The 24281-nt window shown below is 34.1% G+C and overlaps 1 protein-coding gene and 1 non-coding gene across 2 annotated transcripts in view; one reads left to right on the top strand and one right to left on the bottom strand.

Annotated features, from left to right (window-relative positions):
• The window catches only part of Smp_156080 (dynein heavy chain, putative), a gene marked incomplete at both ends in the record, with an annotated part of 118388 nt that overhangs the window by 35910 nt on the left and 58197 nt on the right, over window positions 1-24281 (top strand). Inside the window, 14 exon segments of the mRNA XM_018791532.1 lie at window positions 749-880; window positions 2310-2496; window positions 3205-3355; window positions 6921-7065; window positions 8118-8235; window positions 8998-9122; window positions 11042-11133; window positions 12588-13672; window positions 16122-16379; window positions 16461-16574; window positions 17430-17749; window positions 19486-19671; window positions 21570-21752; window positions 23723-24095. Of these exon segments, the coding sequence (XP_018647318.1) occupies window positions 749-880; window positions 2310-2496; window positions 3205-3355; window positions 6921-7065; window positions 8118-8235; window positions 8998-9122; window positions 11042-11133; window positions 12588-13672; window positions 16122-16379; window positions 16461-16574; window positions 17430-17749; window positions 19486-19671; window positions 21570-21752; window positions 23723-24095 (3469 nt within the window).
• Smp_tRNA_00635_Pseudo_GTG.1.1 lies at window positions 15818-15886 on the bottom strand. The gene has a single exon. It is a non-coding gene (tRNA).

The raw sequence follows: 24281 nt of genomic DNA, 5'->3' as shown, positions 1-24281 counted from the left end.
AAAGAAGACAGATAAGGATTGTAGACTGCTCGTACGGGTTTACGCGTCATTGGTCCGGTCAATAAATCACTGTTCTATAATTGGCTGTTGATAAGATCCTCAATACTAAGCTAATTTCGTTTCTAGCTTCCATAATGACAAATATCCCTCCACGATATGAATAAACGAGAAGTCTTAATCACTGTTATACTTTAAAGAGAGTTTGAGTTCCATTTCCTAACTTTCTCTAATTCATCATCAAACTTTCCTCTTTAGTTTTATTCTCTTTTCTAACATTTCGTTCATAATATCACTTCTTAGTTCCTGAAACTTAGCCCCAAACTACATGTATTCCTAGTGGTATCGCAGATGAAGTTCTTTACTCTTCAATAAGTCTTTAATTGGTGATAAAGGCTTTCAATGTTATTATGAATAAACGGTTCGCTATTCTGATTTCTCTAAACTCAACCGCAATTGTTTGTAGTCTTACAAATGTAGATAAGTTCGAAAGGTGAATGGTTACTACTGGACTGATAAAACGTGTACTACTTTGATTCGAACAAAATGAAGACATAAGAAGAAAATGAAAGTCATCAACAACTCATTATTCAAGAAATGATGTAAGTACACATCTTACAGAACGAAATCGAGATTCACAATATTCTCCATGTAACATTATCAAACAAATAAGATCATATATACTTGTTTACTCATTTTAACTGTTGTATAAAGGTAATAGACAGATAGATGTTCTTATTTTTTGTTATAGGGTATGGTTGAAAAATGGTTATTACAAGTTGAAGATGTTATGTTAAGCAGTTTACGGAAAGTGATTGCTGATAGTGTTCATGCATATCCTGATATTTTAAGAAAAAAATGGGTATTGGATTGGCCAGGTCAAGTAAGATTCCTAATAGAATATAAGAAAAATTAATTATAGTCTAGTTCTTATTTCATAATGAATATAATGGGCTTTTTTCTTTTTGAATTTAAGGTTAAGCATAACATTTTCGGTCAGTCAGCTACAACGTAAGACTAGGCACATATATGCATCGGTCTAAGTTGCCATACTTCATTAGCACAACAAGATGAATACCAAATCCATAAAAGCGGTTACTTCAGTAGTAGTGTAAAAAACACTCCATACAAGGATGTGATACATGTAGGATTCGGTTATTTATTCTCCGAAGAAGTGGCTTACATTGAGTCATTGTATGTAGTTTTATTCTCACGGTTTAAGGGAAGACAAAGAATGTATACACCTACACCAATGTGATCGATTCTGAGGTATGTCACCCGGTCTCTAACCACTGGTTACGATAGTCGCTCGGACCCCAACATCGTTCAAACCAGAAACTAGTGACTTTATGTACTAATGCCTCATTTTAGTTTGGCCACCCCCTCTGCTATAGTAGGTTGTTGCTGATGGTATCCATCCAACGGACATTCAGTATCTTGTGTACACAACTGTTTATAAATACTTGTACCTCTTTGATGACGATTGTAGTGGTTCTCCAAGTTTCAGCTCCGTGCAGTAGGACTGTCTTGACGTTCACATTGAAGATTGTGACTTTGATACTAGTTGACAGTTGTTTTGAGTTTCATATGTTTTTCAACTGTAGGAATGTGGCCCTAGCTTTGATAATATGTTAAGCGATTGCCTTACATTAAAATAACGTACATTAAATTATCAAACAGAATCAACCATTACCATAATGTCTTTGTTGCCAATGTCATTCAACTGATCAAATGGCAGTCTAATAGCTAAATTGACTGTACTAGTATCATAGTATCATTTATTTGATCTGAAATAGTATGTTAAAATAAACAGAAAAACTTGGTTTCTATTGGTTATCAATACTTACTTAAAATCCTGATCAGATATGATGTTTTATTTTACTTTACTCATTACTTTGTCAGTGAGTTGTTTAAGCTACAACTAACCCCATATAATATATGACTTACAATATACTACTCAAATATCGATAGTCAGTAGTACACTAAATGATTGTTCATCATTACTATGTTATATAATATAGATTTATTGTTTATTTTTTTATTTTCATAGTGGTTGGTTAAAGTTAGACATTAACACTGTTGGATGCCTGTTAAGTGCCCCGGCACAAGACTGGTAGGTCCTGGGTTCGAATCTCGCGAGTGCGGGATCGTGGATGCGCACTGCTGAGGAGTCCCATAATAGGACGAAACGGCAGTTCAGTGCTTTCGGGTTTTCGATGGTTGTCTAGCTTCAATGGACTCATGATTTCAACTATGGAAATACTGAAATCTCCACAAAACCCCTCCTGATCTATTTTTTTTATTCCTGATAGGTTGTTATTTGTGTATCAAGTATTTATTGGACAAAAGAAGTGCAAGAATCTATTGAAAATAATCAATTAAATGAATATCATAATAAATGTAATCAACAAATTGATGATATTGTACAATTAGTAAGAGGTAAATTAACTAGTGGTGAACGTATCACATTAGGTGCACTTACAGTGATTGATGTACATGGTAAGTAAATAGAATTGATCATTGTGATCTAACATTTATATCTTCTTGTTGATTGAACGCTATATATTCGGATCCTAAGCTATTATCGTAATCCCCCAAGCTAGAACTACACAGCGACTTGAACACGAGAGAAAAGGCGTAAAATATACGCGAAACACGTTACTCCAATGGTTCATTAATGTACAGAAAATATAGGGTTTTTATAGTATTTTAGAAGTTCTTGGGTTTCCCTGAAAATTCTAGAGTGCTACTGAATATAGTAGCAGTGTAGTAATCAGCCAATCAGAAACTCCACATGTGACTTTTCATTTTCACGATATTTCTAGCAAAACTTCTAATCAAACGCTGATTGGATAAAATACTTCTTAATGTTTCCTGAGCTTATTATGTCTATTGCAAGAAATTTTCACAATCGCCCCAACACAAATAAAGTGACATTGAGTATTTCTACTAGTATTGTGGTGTGTGCTATTTATATTGACAGATGTAAGTCAGATGTAACACCAATCGAAAGTGAAATAGCTGTCAATAGGAGGTTTAGAATATTGCACTGAGGAAAACAGAAAAGGAAAAAGAAAGGGATCAAGAGATGGAAGAATCATGAAGGATGTAAAGGACAACGGATGAAAGATGTGCAAATAAAGTATTTAATGTGCGGTTTTTATAATTAATCAAGATACTCTATAATTTTGAATTAAAAAAGGATAGTAAGCAAAGATGGACAGTGGTTAGCAGTGGAATCCAGTTCGACGCGCGTTTCGCCCCACTTGGGACTCGTCAACTGGATGTACCTGCATCTCGGAGTTGATGTTCACTCTGGGACTCGAACTCAGTACCTTTTCGCTTCAAACATCATCGCGTTATCCACTTAGCTACTGAGTACTGATAGCCACGAATCTGAGATACAAAAATTAAATAGATTTACTGTAGTTTATAAACATTAAAATAATTTACGATTACTTAATTCATGGGTCGAGCTACTGTTTAAATTATATCCATGGCCGGATATAACGGATGACATTATTATTATTTTATTTTTAATTTTGTTATCATTTGTTTGCCATTTCCCGCCTCTTTCCGTTTGCATCCTTCCCTATCTAATTACTTACATACTTCTTATTACTTAATGATTTTAATGTTTTGTGATCACTATTCTAAGTCTATTTACCCACGTTTGACCTCCTATTTCCAATGTTTAACTATTGATAAGACTTTTGTTATCGTAATTTAATATTTTTACTACTATCAGTGTGCCTGTCTTCCCACTTTCTTACTCGACACGATCTATGGTGATTCCCCAACTAAAGGATAAGTTGCCTGGTTATGCCACTTCTATGTGTATCTATGAATTCAGCTGCTCCTGTGGAGAAAGCTATATTGGGCGCACTACCAGACAACTGAACCAAAGAGTTAGTGAACACCTCCCTTCGTGGTTAGGAAAAGGTATGGTCAAGTCGATACGGAGCTCGATTCTTTCACACTTGATTAATAGCGGTCATGAAGTTGACAGAAACCAGTCTTTTAAAGTTATTTATCGTATTCCTACTACTTTTCCTTAAGGGGTTCAATCTCGTCTCTTACACATAGCAGAAGCTATAGGAATTCGATCCAACAACCCAAGTCTTTGTGTTCATAAGAAATTTGTAACACCCTTATCTCTCCCTTGGCCTTAATAAATAATTTTATTTTCCATACTCTTTCTTCGTTTATTTTTCTTCACCCCCCTATCAATTATTTACTTATAATTTTTCTAATATTCGCTCCACCGTTCAATTATCTAAACACTTCTTATTACGTAATCTTATGAATGAATGTATGAATGTTATGAATGTTATTTCAGTGTCTATATCTTTCTAATCATTGACCTATTTTCCTATTATGTAACATTGATTCAAGCCTTTTATTATTCTTATCACAACTAGTACACCTGTCATTACATTATCAATTTGTACTTTTTACTTATTATTATTTTTAGTTATGTAATCTATTCCACGGTTATCATTGACTCATAAACTGCTTTGATTGGTTTAATAATTTCGTATATGGATATAAATATTACTGTATATTAGAGTAAAGCCTGATGAGGATCTAATCGAAAACAATATTGTCCGCTTACATGTGTTGTTCTAATTATGATAATAACGATGGAAAAATGGAGGTGATACAGGGTAGGAGTAACCGTAATATAATTGTTTAGTGATCTCATCGATTGTTAGATCAGAGGTTATGTAATACATGGAATACTGGAATAATATTGAAATGATATTTTAAAAAAAAGGATAAGTATCGAAAAAATTGTTTAAACCTACTTGTAAAGTAATAATTAAATCTAATAATTTCATAGTTGAAAGCGTGAGTCAATTGAAGCTAGACCACCATGGAAAACCTGGAAACAATGGACGGCCGTTTCGTCCTATTATGGGACTACTCAGCAGTGCGCATCCACGAACGCTTTCAACTATGAAATATACTAAATCTCCACAAAAACCCCTTCTGATAATTAATATAATCATATGCTCACTAGTGACTTCGAGAAGTATATCCAGGAGCTCTAGTGAGAAGCAGTGACCAGTGGAGTTCAAAATCACGTCTGTCGTGAGATAGGAACTCACTGAAGACAATTGGTGAATGGTTGCTCAACTTCGTGGATCAGTTGAAGTTAGATATTAACACCGTTGGATGCCGTCTCAGTGGTCTATCGGTTAAGGGCTCCGGCTGGAGACTGGAAGGTCCTGGGTTCGATTCTCGCGAGTGCGGGTTCGTGAATGCGCACTGCTGAGTAGTCCCATAATAAGACGAAACAGCCGTCCATTGTTTCCAGGTTTTCCATGGTGGTCTAGCTTCAATCGACTCACGCTTTCAACTATGAAATATACTAAATTTCCACAAAAACCCCTTCTGATAATTAATAAATAAAACCAATAAATTGCATAGTATGAGAAGAAGTGGAACGTGCTTCTTTTCCGTTTTACAAGTAATATCAAACTACTAATTTCTCTTTAAGCGTTCGCGCACGAGACCGAAAGTCCTGGGTTTGAGTCCTGTATGCAGGATCGTGGATGCACACTGCTCAGGAGTTCTATACTAGAACGAAACGACCGTTTAGTACTTTCAGGTTTTCAGTGTTGGCCTAACATTGATCGACTCATTAATTCAACTATTAAACTATCCAGTTTTCTCCATTTTTGAAAAATGTAATAATCCATTATTTTCTTGAACACTCTGAATTTTTTTTATAGCACGGGATGTAGTAACATCTATGGTTAAGAATAAAGTGAGTTCAGTTCAAGATTTCGAATGGTTAAGTCAATTGAGATATTATTTCCTACCAGAAGAATCGAATAAAGTAACTGTATGCCAAATAACAACAGAATTAGATTATGGGTAACTGTTTATTAAAATAATTTGCACTTATTAATCATTTTGATTTATTAACGTAGAGATATTAAGTTGACTAAAATAAGTTTGCATCCATCGATTTAGTTATGAATAATTTATAAGGTACAAAACGAATTGCATATATGTAACCATTCAAACCTAACTCAATCAATATTCGGCAGTAGGAACATTCCTGCTAGCTGACTGAAGTTACAAACGTCATGAACATTATATTCGGAACCAGTTACTCGGTGATATCATGTTAATCATATACTCCTAATGTTCGAAGTTTAAGCCTAGTTAGAGGGTGTTACCTAAATTATGTCACTAGGGAAAATCAATCAGGATTAGTTTCTTTTCCTAAATTGTCCGAGGTGATTTCAAAAAGCAAATAAATGTAGAGTACAAATTTACAAGTAGACGTCAATATGACCATTCAGTCACTATAAATTATTATAATTTGACTGAAACACTAAAGGTCATACACTGAAAATTTGGGGAAACTTAATAAATTCAGCAAAAATCCAGATACAAATTGATCTACCACTATATAGATAACTGTAGCAAACAAATTTAGATTTTAAGCATGAAAATGTAAATATGAAAATCAATAAACTTACAATACTTACAACTGATTGATCACTGGGTAGTGATCAATGTCATGTATGTCAGGTCCTTCTTAGTGTAGATTGAATCCTATCAACCAAATTGTAATGTGGTCACTAGTCCAGGTGACTCAAAATTGCATGTTTTGTGTTGAGATAAGATTTTGGTTGGCGACAGTTAACAGGAAACCCTGAACCTAGGTTTTTTTTGCTACTTGGCACTCGTCAGCAAGGTGTATCTATAATCTTGAGGGAACTGATGCTCCCTGACGGATTTGATCCCGTGTCATCCTGCTTTATTGTCAGACATTACCACTTGACATAGGACAAGCTCCTACAAGTTTATAAACATATTTCATTATATATTTTCGGTTAATTAAATAACTGTACTTCCTTCACTTAATAAGAAATTACTTTGGTATTTCTTTTCTTAAATTAAAGTTATGAATATTTAGGCAATACTCCAAGATTAGTGATTACACCATTGACAGATCGATGTTATCGAACACTTATGGGTGCATTGAAATTAAATTTAGGTGGTGCACCAGAAGGACCAGCAGGAACTGGGAAAACGGAAACATGCAAAGTAAATTTTATTTTCAATTTTTATTTATGATAATGCATTCTAGAATAAACTAGTTTCTGTGTTAAATATTCGACATTTATCATTGTTTAAATACTTAAATACTGATAATACTGAGCGGGGTGTTCAAAAACAAAGTAAATAGATCTGTAGAACTCTAAATAAATATCGGTAGCTAATGAAGTCAAATGTACCCATCGTTTATCGGCTTGATGGTAGACTAGAATTATACAAGCCTAACATCCTACTACGATTGATCGTCTCATTTCCAGGAACATTAATGTATAATCTGTTAAGAAAAATACAAAAGACCTTAATATGCCTGACGAACTCATACGATTACTCTGTCAAATCAAAGACACTCAAATTGATAAAGACGAACTGATTGTACTCTTAGATGTCACAGAATTAGTTACATCATTTGAGTTGAATCTACCAAAGTGTACTAGATCCTTGCTCATCACCGACTAATAACTAAGTAATGTCTATAGTCATATTTTTTAGTCGTTACTTCTGGTCATAGTCCATATGATTATCAAATTGAGAGACTAGGGCTAACGGCTAGAAGTTTACACTAGTAAATAAAAAAATTGTCTATTGTATAACACATTCAACTAAGTAGCAAATACAACTAGTCACCCTCAGAAGAACGATTTCTGTTTTGTCATGCAGTAATATAGAATGTCGAAGATTGATCTAGTTATTTCCTGTAGAAGTTTATTGATCATTAGGATACAAATATTTAAACAAACAGGATTGTAATTAATCATAAAATGTATAACTCTAGACGATCATTGGAATGGGAAGTTTGCTTATTAAATGAACTTTGGAGACCAATGAAATCTTTCGAGTAAGAACAGCGGTAACATTTTTTTTATATCTTTACTGTTACAAATAATATCAGTCTAAAATCAACAATCTCCACGACCCTATACTGATAATTATCATGTGTTCACTAGGGACTAGCTTCAAGATGGATTTCTTGGAGTTCTAGTGGGAAGCCGTGACCAGTGGAGTCCATTCTATGTCGGCTGTGAGACATGCGTCTACCTCAGACAATGGATGAATGGTTTCTCAAGATCATGAATCAATTGAAGTTAGACAATAACACCGTTCGATACCAGCTCAGTGGTCTACAGTTTAGGCGTTCATATGTGAGACTGAAGGTCCTGGGTCTGAATGTAGCGTGCAGGATCGTAAATGAGCACTGCTGAGAAGTGCCATACTGGGACAAAACTGCTGTCGCATACTTCCACGTTTCCAATGGTGGTCTAGCATAGATCGATTCATGAACTCAACTATTGAAATTGTTTTATATCTGTCTTCCTTTCTATACTATATCCTTATATACAACCTTTCTTTTATATATTACCACCACTAAATTAACTTCTATGAATCCAGTGTTCATCTTGTTGTGCTAACGAGGTAATGGCAACTTGCACCGATGCATATATGTGCCTGGTCCTACGTTGTAGCTGACTGACTGACTTATCTCACTGAAAACAATGCAATTTCCTTATTAAATACAATAGTATAGCTTTAGCCTTGAGCCACATATTTTATTCAAGGGTTGATCAAACCAAAGTATGTGAAATGTGATCTGAATCTATGAAACTCTAATGAGTAGTCAAATATTTAGTTACTTAACTCCTGTTTCACATTCATCATCGTTAACAAAAAGAGCATTCCAACTCTGTCGATTTCTTAAGGCTTCATTTCATTTTATACCTTTTACAAATCAGGACTTAGCTAAAGCTATTGCAAAACAATGCGTTGTATTCAATTGTTCCGATGGTCTTGATTATCGTGCAATGAGTAAATTTTTCAAAGGATTAGCACAAGCTGGTGCATGGGCATGTTTTGATGAATTTAATCGTATTGAATTAGAAGTATTATCAGTAGTGGCTCAACAAATTCAATGTATACAAACAGCTATCAGTGCTGGATTGAAACGTTTTCTATTTGAAGGTACAGAATTAAGTTTAAATCCAACGTGTACAATGTTTATTACGATGAATCCAGGTTATGCTGGACGTCAAGAATTACCAGATAATTTGAAAGTAAGTTTACACTGATTACACATTCTTGAAAAATATTGTCATTCAATTAAATATCATGTTGATTCTGGATAAAATAGATACCACTTTAACCGACCGACCAATCCATAAACTAATTGATTCATTTAATACGTACCCAGTGAGAATGTTTTATAAATACAGTTTACATTGGCTTAGATGATATTCATTTTGAGGTTTACGGTTGAACATTCCTCATCAATTCATCTAGTAATGTTTGTTTGAATCTTCGCATCGATGTGTTAGGACTGCAACTGAGATGCAGGTACATCCAGCTGACGAGTCCCAAATAGGAATTTCATTAACTTTACTGTTTGATAATGCAATGAAAAGACGAAGGTTATCAGAATTATTTTATTTCTTTACGCAATACATTATGAACAATCTGATCATACATATAAGTGTTAAAACACTATGGATAAGGTTTCAATAAACCTTAATATACGTCCTTGAAAGCTTTTGCACAAAACTGCAATGTTTGACTTGATATCAATCTTATTACCGGTCTCAACAAAGTGTTTCTCAATAGAGGAAGATATTTGTCAAACTCATGGCTCTCAGGTGGTTGTTTATATTAAGTGTTCAGAAAGATTCTAGGAGTTTGATCCATGGTGGGAACATAATCGCACATTGAGGAAGAGTCATATACTAGGACGAATCAGCCATCCAATGCTCCTTATTTTTCAAATATACTTTAACTGAGATCAGTCTGTGACGAACAAAATACACAGATCAAATGAATCTTCATAAAACGAGTGATAACTAGGTTTAAAAGTAACTCGGTTTCCCTAACTGAATAAAATTCAAAATAAGGATGACCAGATATAGATTTATTTGATTATCAAACGTATACAACTGACATTACCCAAAATACACTTCTTCAATATGCGTTCATACATCGATAGCTGGTCAGATTTGATTAAACTATTTACGAAACAATGACTGGGTGTTACATTCCATCATTGGTCACTGAATTCTGTAAAAGACTGACTTTCTCCTTGAAAAGTGAAGACTATTGAAAGCTGCATTTTAATTATACTACCACGAAGTTCTGCAACAGTGATTAGACTCCAATAATTGCAATTTCAAAGTCGTTAATAGTTATTTATATTTGCCAGCACGAAGTCTTTAATGACAAAACCAGTGTTTAATCAAACAGATGCTTTTTGGCTAATATTAGAATCCAAGAAGCACATTTTTATTTAGAACTGGATGTATCTGCATCCGAGAGATGATGTTCACATAGACTTAAACACGATATTTTCCACTTCAAAAGCCAATGAACTATCCATTGAAGCATTGGCCAGTAACTTGTCTAACTGGTATGTGTTTTGTGAAATAATGCGAGTATCAAAACAGTCTGCACAGGATTTACGTATACCAATAAAAAACTAGTTGAAAATCTTATCTTGTATATAACAATGGGATGATCCAAGTTCAGTTAGTAATGTTTGTTTGAATCTTCCCATTGATGCCTAGGACTGCAACTGGTCAGTCTCTTATTTGCCATATGTGCATACTGTGCGTGTTGCCTCGATATTGCCTTAATTCATAAGCATTATAAGCAAAGACGGATAGTGGCTAGCAGTGGAATATTCAAACAAACAATACTAAGTGAATTAAAACTTCACTCCATTGCACAAGCAAGTGGTTATCAGGACTCAGTGGCCGAGTGGATAACGCGATGGAGTTTGAAACGAACGGTACTGGGTTCGCGTCCCAGAGTAAACATTAACTCTGTGATACAGGTACATCCAGCTGACGAGTAATAAATAGGACGACACGCGCGTCCTCGATTCCACTGCTAGCCATTATCCATCTTTGCTTATAATAAGCTGATCAGTTAGCAAGAATTTATTTGAATATCTTCAAGTTTTTTATTGTTGTGTATATCTTAAAATTAGGTTCTATTTCGTTCAGTTGCTATGATGGTTCCTGATTATGCACTTATCGGTGAAATATCTTTATATTCAATGGGTTTCATTGATGCTAGATCGTAAGTTTATTCGTAATTTAAATTCTGTATATAATTATTCTATAAATAGTTATATTTTAGTCTGGTATACAAAACGCTTAAGAGTTTAGCTTGCTTGCTTAATTTAGACAGTAAAGAAAACTGTCATCTTAAAGCTTAGAACAAAATCGAAAAAAGGAACTTCCTCCTAAAGCCTTATGCACGAAATTAGTTCTATTTGGCAGATATGAAAATATTCACATACATAAAATTAACCGTGGTGAGGGAAATTTAGCCTCACGACTTATCAAATTAAATGGAAACATAAATACAGTACTTCTTGGAGTTTACTAGGATTTTTCTCGAAGAAAACTTAATAGCTATAAGTAATTATGAATATTTCAGCGTCCTCAGATTTCATCGCTTACATCACAGACTCACGCAAGTTAGATAATCATTGAAAATCAAGAATCACTAGATGCATATTTCATCCTAGAGTGGAAAACGTCAGCCGTGCACACATTTCCCTGCCACATGGAATCGAACCCAGGACTTTCAGCATGGCGAACTAATGCTCAACCTCTAAACCTTTGAACTGGGCAATCTATGAGACTGTATATGGTATTACATATTAATGGAAAACTGAAAATCCTCATCAGAATACTATCGTTTCATTTGAAAGTGGTCATGTTTATGTTCGAATGGTTTTTAATAATTCCTAATAATTCCGAATTTAAAATCAACAGTCTACAAACAATAACATACTAACACCTATCTATTTATTTATTTGAATATATTTGAACACATAAATATTGATACAAAGGGGCACCGAATACATATGCGCCACACAAGCCACTCGGTTTGTATGTGATCTGTGACACTCCTCCGGTGCGCAGACCTAAGCAGGTCGTTTCCTCAGGGGGCCGCACTCCAAGCCTTTGACCTAAAGGTCTAATCCACAACGTTAGGGGATCCAATCCCATGGTAGCTGACGACTAACAGTAGGTTCACACGCCATTTTTCTTTCAGGATCGTGGGGCCTATGTGCCACATTGGTTTGGAATCAGGGTTTATCAACTCCCCTAAATGAACCAACCCGGTTAAAGCGCCGGATATTCGCTTTTCATCTTCTCAATTTCGTAAACAACACTTCTACTGAGAGAAGGCAGTAAGTAGAACTTCCCTGGCAGTGGCTGTATACGCGTGGTCATTTGAGAGCATTTCAAGAGGGAGAGCTAACTCTCCCCATCCTCTACCGTACCATAGCATTTGGAAGGGGGCGAAATGTGACTATGAACACACAAACTAATCCCAAACAGAATCTCTTGAACAGCTATTTCATCCCCTATCCAACTCATTCTTACACCTATTGATCTAACTTAGAATTGAACATCTACAATCATTAGGTCCAATGCCCAAACTTTATTCATGTTTCTTTTTTCCCCATTATTAATACATTTTTCATTAGATCATTTGTATTATTTTTCTTCATTTAGTTTAGCTAGTAAAATTGTAGCTACATATCGTTTATGCTCTGAACAATTATCATCACAACATCATTATGATTATGGTATGCGTGCTGTTAAATCTGTATTAACAGCAGCTGGTAATTTACGTCAAAAATATTTAAATGAAAATGAATCTGTATTATTATTAAAGGCAATTAATGACGTAAATTTACCAAAATTCTTATCCCAAGATATACCATTATTTGAAGGTATTATATCTGATCTATTCCCTGGGATACAATTACCTAAAGGAGATTATGATCGATTTATTAATTGTTTATATGAACAATTAGATCAACATCAATTACAATCTATACCATGGTATATTAATAAAATATTACAAATATATGAAATGATTCTTGTTAGACATGGTTTAATGATTGTTGGTGAAACATTAAGTGGTAAAACACAAGCATATCAAATATTAGCTAATACATTAATAAATTTAATTGAAACAAATCAAACTACTAATGAATATTCAGTAGAATATAGTATAATTAATCCAAAATCAATAACAATGGGTCAATTATATGGACAATTTGATAATGTATCACATGAATGGTCTGATGGTATATTACCTATTATATTTCGTGAATATTCTACTATACAAGATAATAAACGTAAATGGATTATATTTGATGGACCAGTTGATGCTATATGGATTGAAAATATGAATACTGTATTAGATGACAACAAAAAATTATGTTTAATGTCTGGTGAAATTATACAAATGTCATTATTAATGAATTTATTATTTGAACCAGCTGATTTAGAACAAGCTAGTCCAGCAACTGTATCAAGATGTGGTATGATTTATATGGAACCAGAACAATTAGGTTGGAGACCAATGGTTAAATCATATATTGATTATCAATTACCTAAAAATTTAACAAATGAATTAAAAGAATTAATTAATGATTTATTTGAATGGCTTGTTGATCCATGTTTAGAATTTATAAAATTGAATTGTAGACAATTAGTTTCCATATCAAATTTACATGCTGTTAAACAATTAATTACATTATTTGATTGTTTATTAGATGAAATAAGGCATTGGTGTACATTAGATCAAAGTAAGTTGATGGTTTATAATATCAGTTTAATATTGATTTATTTATTTAGACACATAAATATTGGTGCAAGGGGGCACCAGATACATATGTGGCACACAAATCTTATTTGATTTGTGTTAGTGCTCAAACCAAAACAGGTGGTTTCCTAATGTGGCCGACCTCCCAGCCTTCGACCTAAAGATCTGATCCACAAAGCAGTGGAGCAACGTGAGGAGATACAGTCACATGGTAGTCAGCAACCGATGATTGGTTCATACGCCATTCGTTTGCTCACGATACTGGAGCCCATGTGCACCATTGGTTTGGAATCTGGGTTTTCCAACTCTCCTAGGCGAACTTTCCGTATCCACCAACCAGGTTAAAGTACCGGACATTCGCTTTTCGTCCTCTCAATTTCGTAAACAACACCCCCACCACGAGAATGCAGTGAGTAGGGCTTCCCTGACAGAGGCTATATACGTGTGGCCATGTGAGAGCATTTCGAGAGAGAGATGGTGGGTTCTCTCCACTTCCGGCCGTACGAGGACATTTGGGGGCTGAGATTGATACGTATTTAAAATAATTTTCATTATAAAATGATATCATATAAAGAAATCTGTTGTGAATTTAAAACGCCGCCGCCAATTTGTTATGATTCAATGTTCGGATTTTGTCATGTGATTTAACCACTAATCGGAATACGACTTATACAGTCATAGCACTGTGGCAAACCAATGACGTTCGACCGGTATGAGCAGCCTAGAGTCCTTATTGATCCTTTATCCGCTTAGCCCTTCCAGTTGAGTCTAGAACATCAATACCAGCTTCCATTATACCAATCATTTATTTCAAACATACCTGGTTTATATACAAGCCAAACGGACCACATCATTCCATAAAATAAGAAATAACAATTGTACAGGATCAAGTCAAAAAGTGGCTGTGATCGTGAGAGACTGTAATTAATAAACTGAGTGTAAGATAGCGGAAAATTGTATAATAGTCGACAGGTCAAAATTAATCTTATAGTAAGAGGAATATAAATATACATAATCTAGTTACTCAATAGTTATACAATAAGAATATATGCATAATATTAGTCTATTGATAGCCCTAACAAGTTACCTATAATTTTATCTTCTCATGGATATAACACTAAGTATGTATGATGGAGTAGTCGGGCAAAAGTCACAACACTTAGTCTTTCTTATTATCATTAGTACTACACCATTTCAACCCGTGCACTATTCGTCCTGTTAATTTCATCTTGTACTAATGTGATTTTATAAATTAAGCTAATAAACAATTCGGTCATCCACCATATTGATCATGACCATTTTAATTTAGACTGGGACTTTCCAGCCGTGTACACCAACGACCACACCATTGGAAAAACCCAGTACCTCCTTACTTTTTTCAAACTATGTTATATACATAAAACATTAGTCAATGGGAAGTTTGAAAATTTCAGCCAACATATATTTGAACCTTGTCCTAAGCTGTTGAAGACTGATTGACCTACTCGTGTTTAGTATCTCACTGCTATTACTAAGACATTATAACTTGAATAATAACAGTAATATAGTTGTGAACGACAACACAATCAGGAACAACCAAATGTATTTCAATACAACATTATAGAATATCTTGCTAAAACCTGAGAATCATACAGTAAATACTTCATTCGCAAAATATCTATTAATTATATCAAAGTTGGTTAATTCTTTGTCTTCACACTAATCACTCTCTGTTCTCGTTCTCTTCTCTTCGACTTCTTTCAACCTTCTGCTGCTAGGCATTCCACTTTCGATTGGTGATACATACTACTTATATCTGTCGACATCAGTAGCACATACCCCAATATTTCCTTATCCTTTCAAATGTGTCAAATAAATTGTTTCGGATTTCTGATTTTCCTGTTGCTTTTCTAAAAATAGGATTTCTATTGATTGATCACTGATCATGCGTGTCAAGTCCTTCTTAGTGCTGATCGAATGCTATCGATCAAGTTGCAATGTGGCCACTAGTCTAGGTGGCTCGACACGGCGTGCATTATATTGAGACCAGATGGTTGTTGAAGGTGGTCAACAGGAAACCCTGGACCCGGGTTTCGTGCTACATAGCACTCGTCAGCAAGGTGTACCTGTAATCTTGAGGGAACTGGTGCTCCCTAACGGATTCGATCCCGCGTCACCCAGATTCACAGTCAGAGACGTTACCACTGAGCTATTCGGGCCGCGACCGACCTCCTGTAGGACTGAGATGTAATCACAATTGATTGATCACTGAGTGGTGATCAATGTCATACGTGTCAAGTCCTTCTTAATGCTGATCAAATGCTATGCCAAAATTCATGTTGATCTGTTTTATGTTATAACTTTTCTGATTTTCATTATAGATACAGAAACACCTGAAATTGGTTCACCACAAGTAAATATGTCTGCTCAAACTGTTTATTTACAAATACAAGCCTTATTTCTATTCTCAATTATATGGAGTTTAGGATCATGTTTACCAATTGAATCAAGAGAAAAATTTGATCTATTTTTTCGTGATCTCATTTCTGGTATAAATCAACAATATCCTAAACCTAAATCCATTAAATTAACTAAATTAAATTCATTACCAGAACGTCAAACGATTTATGATTATTGGTTTGATAAAAATGCACAAGGATCATGGATTGATTGGATTAATTTTAATTGGAATCCAATTAAAGCTGGACAATGTTATAATCCTAATGAATCTATTAAAAATGGAATGAATTCTAATAGTGGTATACCGAATTCATCAAGTTCAATTGGAATAGATAATGATTCACAAAGTGATATGATTGTTAATACCATTGAAACGGAACGAATGTATTACTTTCTTAATCTATATACAACACATCATATTCCATTACTTCTAGTTGGACCTACAGGTATTATGCTTTTCATTTATTTTAGTCTAAATTAAGAAATAATTAATTAAATTAACATTTTGTATGTTCACTATCATATTTGTGGTATATGCTACTTATGTCTGTCGGTATAAGTAGTATGTAACACTAATCTGACAGTTGAACGCTTGTCAAAAGAAGTTTGAGAAGATCGAACTATAAAAAAACAGAAAAGGAAACATAAATGAATTGAGAAATGGAACAGTTGTGAAGGTTGTAGAGGATACTTCATGGAAGATTTGCGAATGAATTATTTAATGTATTGTTCACACATTTTACGAAAGAACTCGGTAATTTTGTGTTAAACCATAAATTGTAGAAATGCGGTCCTGGCTTTACTAATCCTCCCTTTTACATCTGCATCCAATTCTCCTTGTTCATTGATGATGCTACCCAGGTACGTGAAAGATTCCACATCTTACAGAGTTTCTCCATCAAGCTTGATTGGGTCGGTGATCTCCGCGTTGTATTTGAGAATCTTGCATTATCCTTTGGATATATTGAGGCCTACCAATGCAGAAGCTGTTGCTACACTAGTTGTCTTGACCTGCATTTGTTCGTATGTACGGGACAGAAGAGCCAGGTCATCTACAAAGTCCAAATCTTCTAATTGATACCGAGCTCTTCATTATACTTCCTACTTCCCCTCAAATATGGAGGTCTTTATAATCCAGAAGAAAGAGAAAGGGGAAGAATAGACATCCTTGTCTGACCACAGTCTTTACTTAGAATACATCTATCTCCAATAACCCCAAAAATATTAATCATTACAAGACCTTAATACCTTTCTGACCCCCCCTGACTGACGTTTTATTTTGTTACCTTTCTTTTTTTAAGGTACTGGTAAATCTGTTATTGCTAATAATTATCTTATTCAATTACCTAAAGAAAATTATTTACCGATTATTTTAAATTTTTCTGCACGTACAAGTGCTAATCAAACCCAAGATATAATTATGTCACGTTTAGATAGACGACGTAAATGTGTATATGGTCCACCATTAGGTAAACAATGTATTATATTTATTGATGATTTAAATATGCCAATGAAAGAAAATTATGGTGCACAACCTCCTATTGAATTATTACGTATGTGGATTGATCATAATCATTGGTATGATAGAAAAGATAATACAAAACAATATTTAGTTGATGTAGTAAGTATAAATAGATTATTGCTATTATTATATCTGTTTTTCTAATGGATTGTTCAAATTTCTATGTTTTATTGCCTTAATGGTATACTACTAAGTAAATGAAGTAATTGAAAGCATGAGTCAATTGAAGCTAGATCACCATGGAAAACCTGAAAGCACTGGACTGCCGTTTCGTCCCATTGTGGGACTCCTCAGCAGTGCGCATCCAAGACTTCGCTTCGCGAGATTCGAACTATGCAAATACTAAATCTCCACAAAATGAAATAAGTCAAATCGTACCTTGATATGAGTTCATCTATTAAATATGGTAGCAAATGAATTTTAATTGATGTATAAGTAATATGGTTACTTATTCAATCAAAAATAAAAGAGACATTATAAACAGAAATGGATGGTAGCTAATAATGATGTGTGTTTCGTTTTATTTAAGACTTATTAGCTGGATATATTTACATCCTAGATTTAGTGTTCACTATAAGACTCAGAACCAGGAACGCAATGAGGTTTGAAGCAAACGGTACTGGGTTCGAGTACCAAAATGAACATCAACTCTAGGATGGAAGTACATCTAGCTGACGTTGAGTAACCTTCATGATTTTTAGTCATTGCTTTTTGAGGTGTTTATTTTCTCAAGTCTTTGACTTACTTCGATTGACCTACATTGATCTCAAACATTATTAACTTTATCACAACTAGTACAACTATTATTATGCTATCAGTTTGTATGTCTAAATTATTAGGCTTACAGTTGAGTTCACGAGTCAATCTAAGCTAAACCGCCCCTGAAAACCTGGAAGCACTGGACTGCCGTTTTGTCCTGGTATGAGACTCATCAATAGTGGACATCCACGATCCCGCACGAGGGATTTAAGCCTAGAAACTTCGATTTTACTCACGACCGCTTAAGCTGTATCTTACTTCTTCATACAACATATTGAATTCACAAATACTTAATTTAAGGCTGATTTTTTAAACATTCCAAACCTTATAGATAAATATCAACCTGTACAATGCCTAACTCTAGGGTTTCTTGTTGATTATTCACAACCATACAACACTTAGCTTTCATCCAATGTCTTCACTTAATCTAGTGGTCTACTCGCAAACTTTATCGCTGGAGGGTGGCCGACGACGAGGAATAAATAACTTGACGGTCATTATCGCTCACACATGGATAGATATTACAGTTAAAGATGTTGATTTGTTTTAGTGTTGTTGAAAACATCTTACAGATTCAGTTAAAGACTTAGTGGATATTCCCAGCCTGTTTTTCATAATATGACAATATATTAGATTGAGGTTTCTTTAATGTTTTTATACATATTCACATAACTCATAACTAATGTAAGAGTCAAATCCTCTAATGGAGTTTATTCGATAGACAAGGATGAGATTTCATATCGTTTTATTTCAGTCTTTTGAATAATTAAATGCTATTATCTGTATAGCGTTGTGTAGATTGTTGGATTTCGTTAAAATCATGAACCGATCTAAGTCAAACCACCACTGAAAACCTGAAAGCACTGGACAAGGGTTTCATCGTAGTATTGGATTCCTCAACAATACGCATCCATGATCCCTGACAAAGACTCATGATTTCAATGAAATTGTATTATCCTGGATTTGTTAAAGAAAAATTCAATGTTATTAGTATATCTCAACTTTATGATTAATAGTTAAATTTGTTTTTATTTGTCGATTTATCATTATTATTATTTTTAATTACATTTAATTAGCATTTTATGGCTGCTATGGGACCACCTGGTGGTGGACGAAACAATATTACATCACGTTTAACTAGACATACAAATGTATTAGGTGTCAATGAATTTAATGATCAAACAATGTTGAAAATATTTACTACCATTACTGATAAACACTTTTCAAATGGTTTTGAACCACAATTTATGCGATTAAGTAAAGTAGGTTCAATTTCATTTTACAATTATTATTATCAGAAAAGGTTTTGTGGAGATTTAGTATTTTCATGGTTGAAAGAGTGAGGCAATTGAAGCTAGATCACCATGGAAAATCTGGAAGCACTAGACGGCCGTTTCGTCCTATTATGGGACTCCTCAGCAGTGCGGGATCGTGGATTTTACATTTAGTTTTGTAAATAGGATCTGTTTTAATCAAATGATTTCAGAGTTTTCATTTATGGTTAATCCAAGGAAAAATCAACACTCCGATTCTAGTTAGATAAGCATTCAAAACTGTCAGTTTGAAAACAGATCACAACTTAAGTAAAAGTGGATCGTGGTTAATATTGGAACCCGGAATCATTATTTTATCTTGTTTGAAGCTTATATCCATGTAAATGTTCACTTCAGCAATCGATTCGATCACCCTTCGGTTTAAATAATAACGCGTTATCTAATAAACTACTTGGTCCACACATCCATAAAACTGTTCACCTGCAATAAATATTATTATTTATTTGTAAATTTTTGAATCCTTCCATTGTTGATGTTAAGAGCTAAATATTGACCAGTCTCTTTATAGAAGCTAGCCGACGTTCTCCTTTACCTGAGAACTTGTAAATTAACGGTAATATCGAGGCGATTCATTCAAGATGTTCATATTTCATAAAAAGATTAGTCAAGATCCATCCCTAATATCAATAACGTAAAGATTCAAACACTTACAAAGATAATCGATCACAACTTGATTATGATTTAATTCATGACATTACTTGATAGATGTTTTCACCATTGCTGTGCCTAACAATTCTTGTCTGTTGATTTCACTCTCCTTATGGAAACTGACAATAGAGTTTCAAACTAGAACGAAACAGTTGTACAGTGTTCAATGTTTTGAAGTGGTTCTTCAGTTGCCGTTGTTTAAGTATAAAATAAAATAACTTTAAAATTGTCTACTTGATATAAAATATGTAAAAATGATTTTCAACTCTTGATTACTACAGTGTCACTATCTTTTGCCTGAATTTTCTTAAACCATTCAAACCAACAGCAATTCGCCCCCAAATGCTCTCATATTGTCACGCAGATACAGACACTACTAGGGAAGTCCTCCTCACTGCATTCTCGCAGCAGAAATGTTGTTTACGAAATTGAGAGAACGAAAAACGAATGTTTGGAACTTTAACCCGATTAGTGGATATGGAGGATCCATCGAGAGGAGTTGGAATACCCTGATTTCAAACTAATGATCCACATGGGCTCCACAATTTCGAGGAAACAAAACGCGTATGAACCAATTGTTGGTCACTGGTTAGCATGGGACTGCATCTCTTAACGTTGCTCCACTGCCTTATGGATTGAACGTGTAGATGAAAGGCTTGTAGAGTGGCTCCCTAAGAAAACTACGTGCTTCGGTTTGGGCACCCGGGCACTATTCCAGCCCTAACACAAATTGAATGATTTGTATTGCACATATATTATTATTATTAATGGCTTTATTCAATATTATAATCTGATACAATATAGAATTCCTCCTTGTACCAATGTTTATATCTTTAAGATGAATAAATAAATAAATAAATAAACAGTAATTCATTGTATATAGTTGAACTCATGAGTCAATTAAAGCTAGACCACCGTTTAAAACCTGGAAGCACTGGATGGCCGTTTCGTCCTATTGTGGGACTCCTCAGTGGCAGTGCGTATCCATGATCCCGCCTCGCGAGATTCAAACCCAGGACCTACAGTAATTCAGTTCATGAACTTGTACTATATTGAAGCCTAGTCGCACATGAGACAAAGTAATGTATATTTCTCTAATGAATTATAGTTTCTAATTGTAATCCATTTAAGTTAATTTCCATAGAAACATTAATAAATTACTTCTTTTTAAATTTTAGATCATAGTTCAAGCAACTTTAAATGTTTACAAATTGGCTATAACAACATTTTTACCAACACCAGCTAAATCACATTATGTATTTAATTTACGTGATTTTGCTAGAGTTATCAAAGGTATACGTTTAGTACCACCAAGTAATATGAAAGAAGAAGATAAACTTATGCGATTATGGATACATGAGGTAAAATAATTAATGTTTCCTAATAGGAAGGTATTATTATTTCAATGGTAATTTTATCTTACTGAAGCTTCAAACAAATAACTTAAACAATATTTGTATTCCGATAGACATCATGAATGGATTAATGTTAGACCATGACTGAAAACCTAGAAGTACTGGATGATTGTTTTGTCCTAATATGTGACAACTCAGCAGTGCACATTCACCAAGATGCGAGGTCGTGAACGCGCACTACTGAGGAGTCCCGTACAAGGACAAAACAGCCGTCCAGTACTTTCAGGTCTTCAGAGGTGATCTAGCATTGATCTATTCATAATATCTATCTAAACTCAATAATCTCCACAACCCTATACTGATAATATTTGTATTATTATAATATTCTATTTTATGTACATGATAATTGGGACATCAAAAGGGGGAAGAAAACATGAAGTGTTCAGTGTTAATTACAATGTATTTTCAGTTTTAGACAGATATTTATTTCACTGTATTATACTCCTTCAATAACATCTGCAAACCCTAATCTTTCACATAATGCTTATACTCTTACTACTTCTACTACCATGGGATTTGAATCGACAACTGCATCTCTGTGCTAATGTGGTATGGCAGCTCGAACTGATGTACGTACGTACGAAGTTCTACGTTGTGACTGACTAACTGACTGATATGTATTGACAGTTTATTGATAACTGTGCAGTGAGCAATGCTATATTTTGATACAATATATAAATCAAACATGTCAAACAGTTGTGAAAATCGTAATATATATCATTTGACAATGAGTGTCCGTAGGTATGGCATTTACTCTGTATCATGTAGGTGAAAAGTGATTTTGTAAACTGTTAGGACTTTGTACTTTTCTATGTTTAATTCATTTGTCCATATGTCTACAGAGAATTTTTGTACTATAGTTGATATCAGTTTGTAAAAACTCTAACCCTAAACCCCTAATCCATATCCTAAATACCTAACAATAACCTAGAACATTTTAGTAACTGAAAATTTATTCGACTCCTTATAAATGTACAAGTAGATAGACATATATTATAGAAACTATATCTATAGGCATGTTAACCTATATAAAACTGTAATAAGTTTTCTTGACGAGACTATAATTTATGGACGAAGTTCGAACGAATCTAAAGTTAACTTGGGAAATATTAGCTAATCAGAAGACAGCTAGTATAGAGTAAAAGTTTACAAAACCAAATAATTAAAGTGGACATACTTCTTTTATATGGTTCAAAAACTTGCCAATGTTAGAAAGAGGTTCAAACGTTCTAAAGTCATAATGCATAAGGTAGAGGAACTCATCCATATGGCTTCATAATAGTCGGTCTCCGGAGCCATGATAAGGTCACAAAAACCATCTCAGCCTCAACCACATAGCTTCAATATTGTTTGTACTCCGGTTGTGTAAGTTTATCATTTTTATTACGCATATATCCCTACAATACTCATACTACTGAACATCCGAAGCTTCAGTAACATCTGCGATTATTGCAGCCAATAATACTGGTGCTTATATTATACAGTTCGCAGCAATTATTATAACTTGCCTTAGTCTCAATCTGGATCGAGAGAAAAAAGTTCCTATTTTCTCAGACGTCTTCCTCCAACATATATTACATCGAAGGACAACATCACGATAGTCTGCACAATGTCTACAAGTCAAAGGAACTTCTTAGTAGTCCCTTTTATTGTAGCCGCTTCATCATTATGTCTTATCTAAAATCCTCTGTGAACCGATTGTGAATGAGTGTCGGGTAATGAAATTGGCACCGCGACCTTGATATCCCTTAAACACTTCTGATTGGCTCATCCACGAATTCTAGTCTCGCCGTTTTCTTTTCTGTAACCTATTTACTTATAAAACTTGTTTTGTAATTAGAAAAGAACTAACTGCAACTTCATCATGGTTATTTTGTTTTTGTTTATTTATTTCATTCTTTGTTTATTTACATTAGGTATATCGTGTATTCTATGATCGTTTAACTATGACAGAAGATGAAAATCATTTCTTTGATATTGTTCGTCAAACTTGTTCTGATATATTTCGTACTAATATTGATAAAATATTAAGTCATTTAAGTTTAAGTGGACGTGTTATTGATGATGATATAAGAAATTTATTATTTGGTAATTATATACAAAATGATAGTTGCTATGATGAAGTAATAGATTATAAATTACTTATTAATCGTATGGAATCATATTTAAATGATTATAATACAATTAGTAAAACACCAATGAATCTTGTTATGTTTAAATATGCTATTGAACATATTAGTCGTGTAGCACGGATTTTATTACAAGATAATGGTCATGCATTATTAGTTGGTAAGTTATATGAAAAAAGGTAACTTTTTTATTCTGAACTGATTGAGATGTATATATTTTTTTTATATAAGGAATACCTGGAAGCGCTAGACGGCCGTTTCGTCCTATTGTTGGGCTCCTAAGCAGTGCACATCCTCGATCCTACGTCGCGCGATTCGAACCCAGGGCTTATCAGTCTCGCGATGG

The sequence above is a fragment of the Schistosoma mansoni genome, assembly GCF_000237925.1.
Source record: "Schistosoma mansoni, WGS project CABG00000000 data, supercontig 0229, strain Puerto Rico, whole genome shotgun sequence".
NCBI classification, from domain to species: domain Eukaryota; kingdom Metazoa; phylum Platyhelminthes; class Trematoda; order Strigeidida; family Schistosomatidae; genus Schistosoma; species Schistosoma mansoni.
Note: the sequence above shows the minus strand (reverse complement) of the source record. Positions and strands in the feature narration are given on the sequence as shown.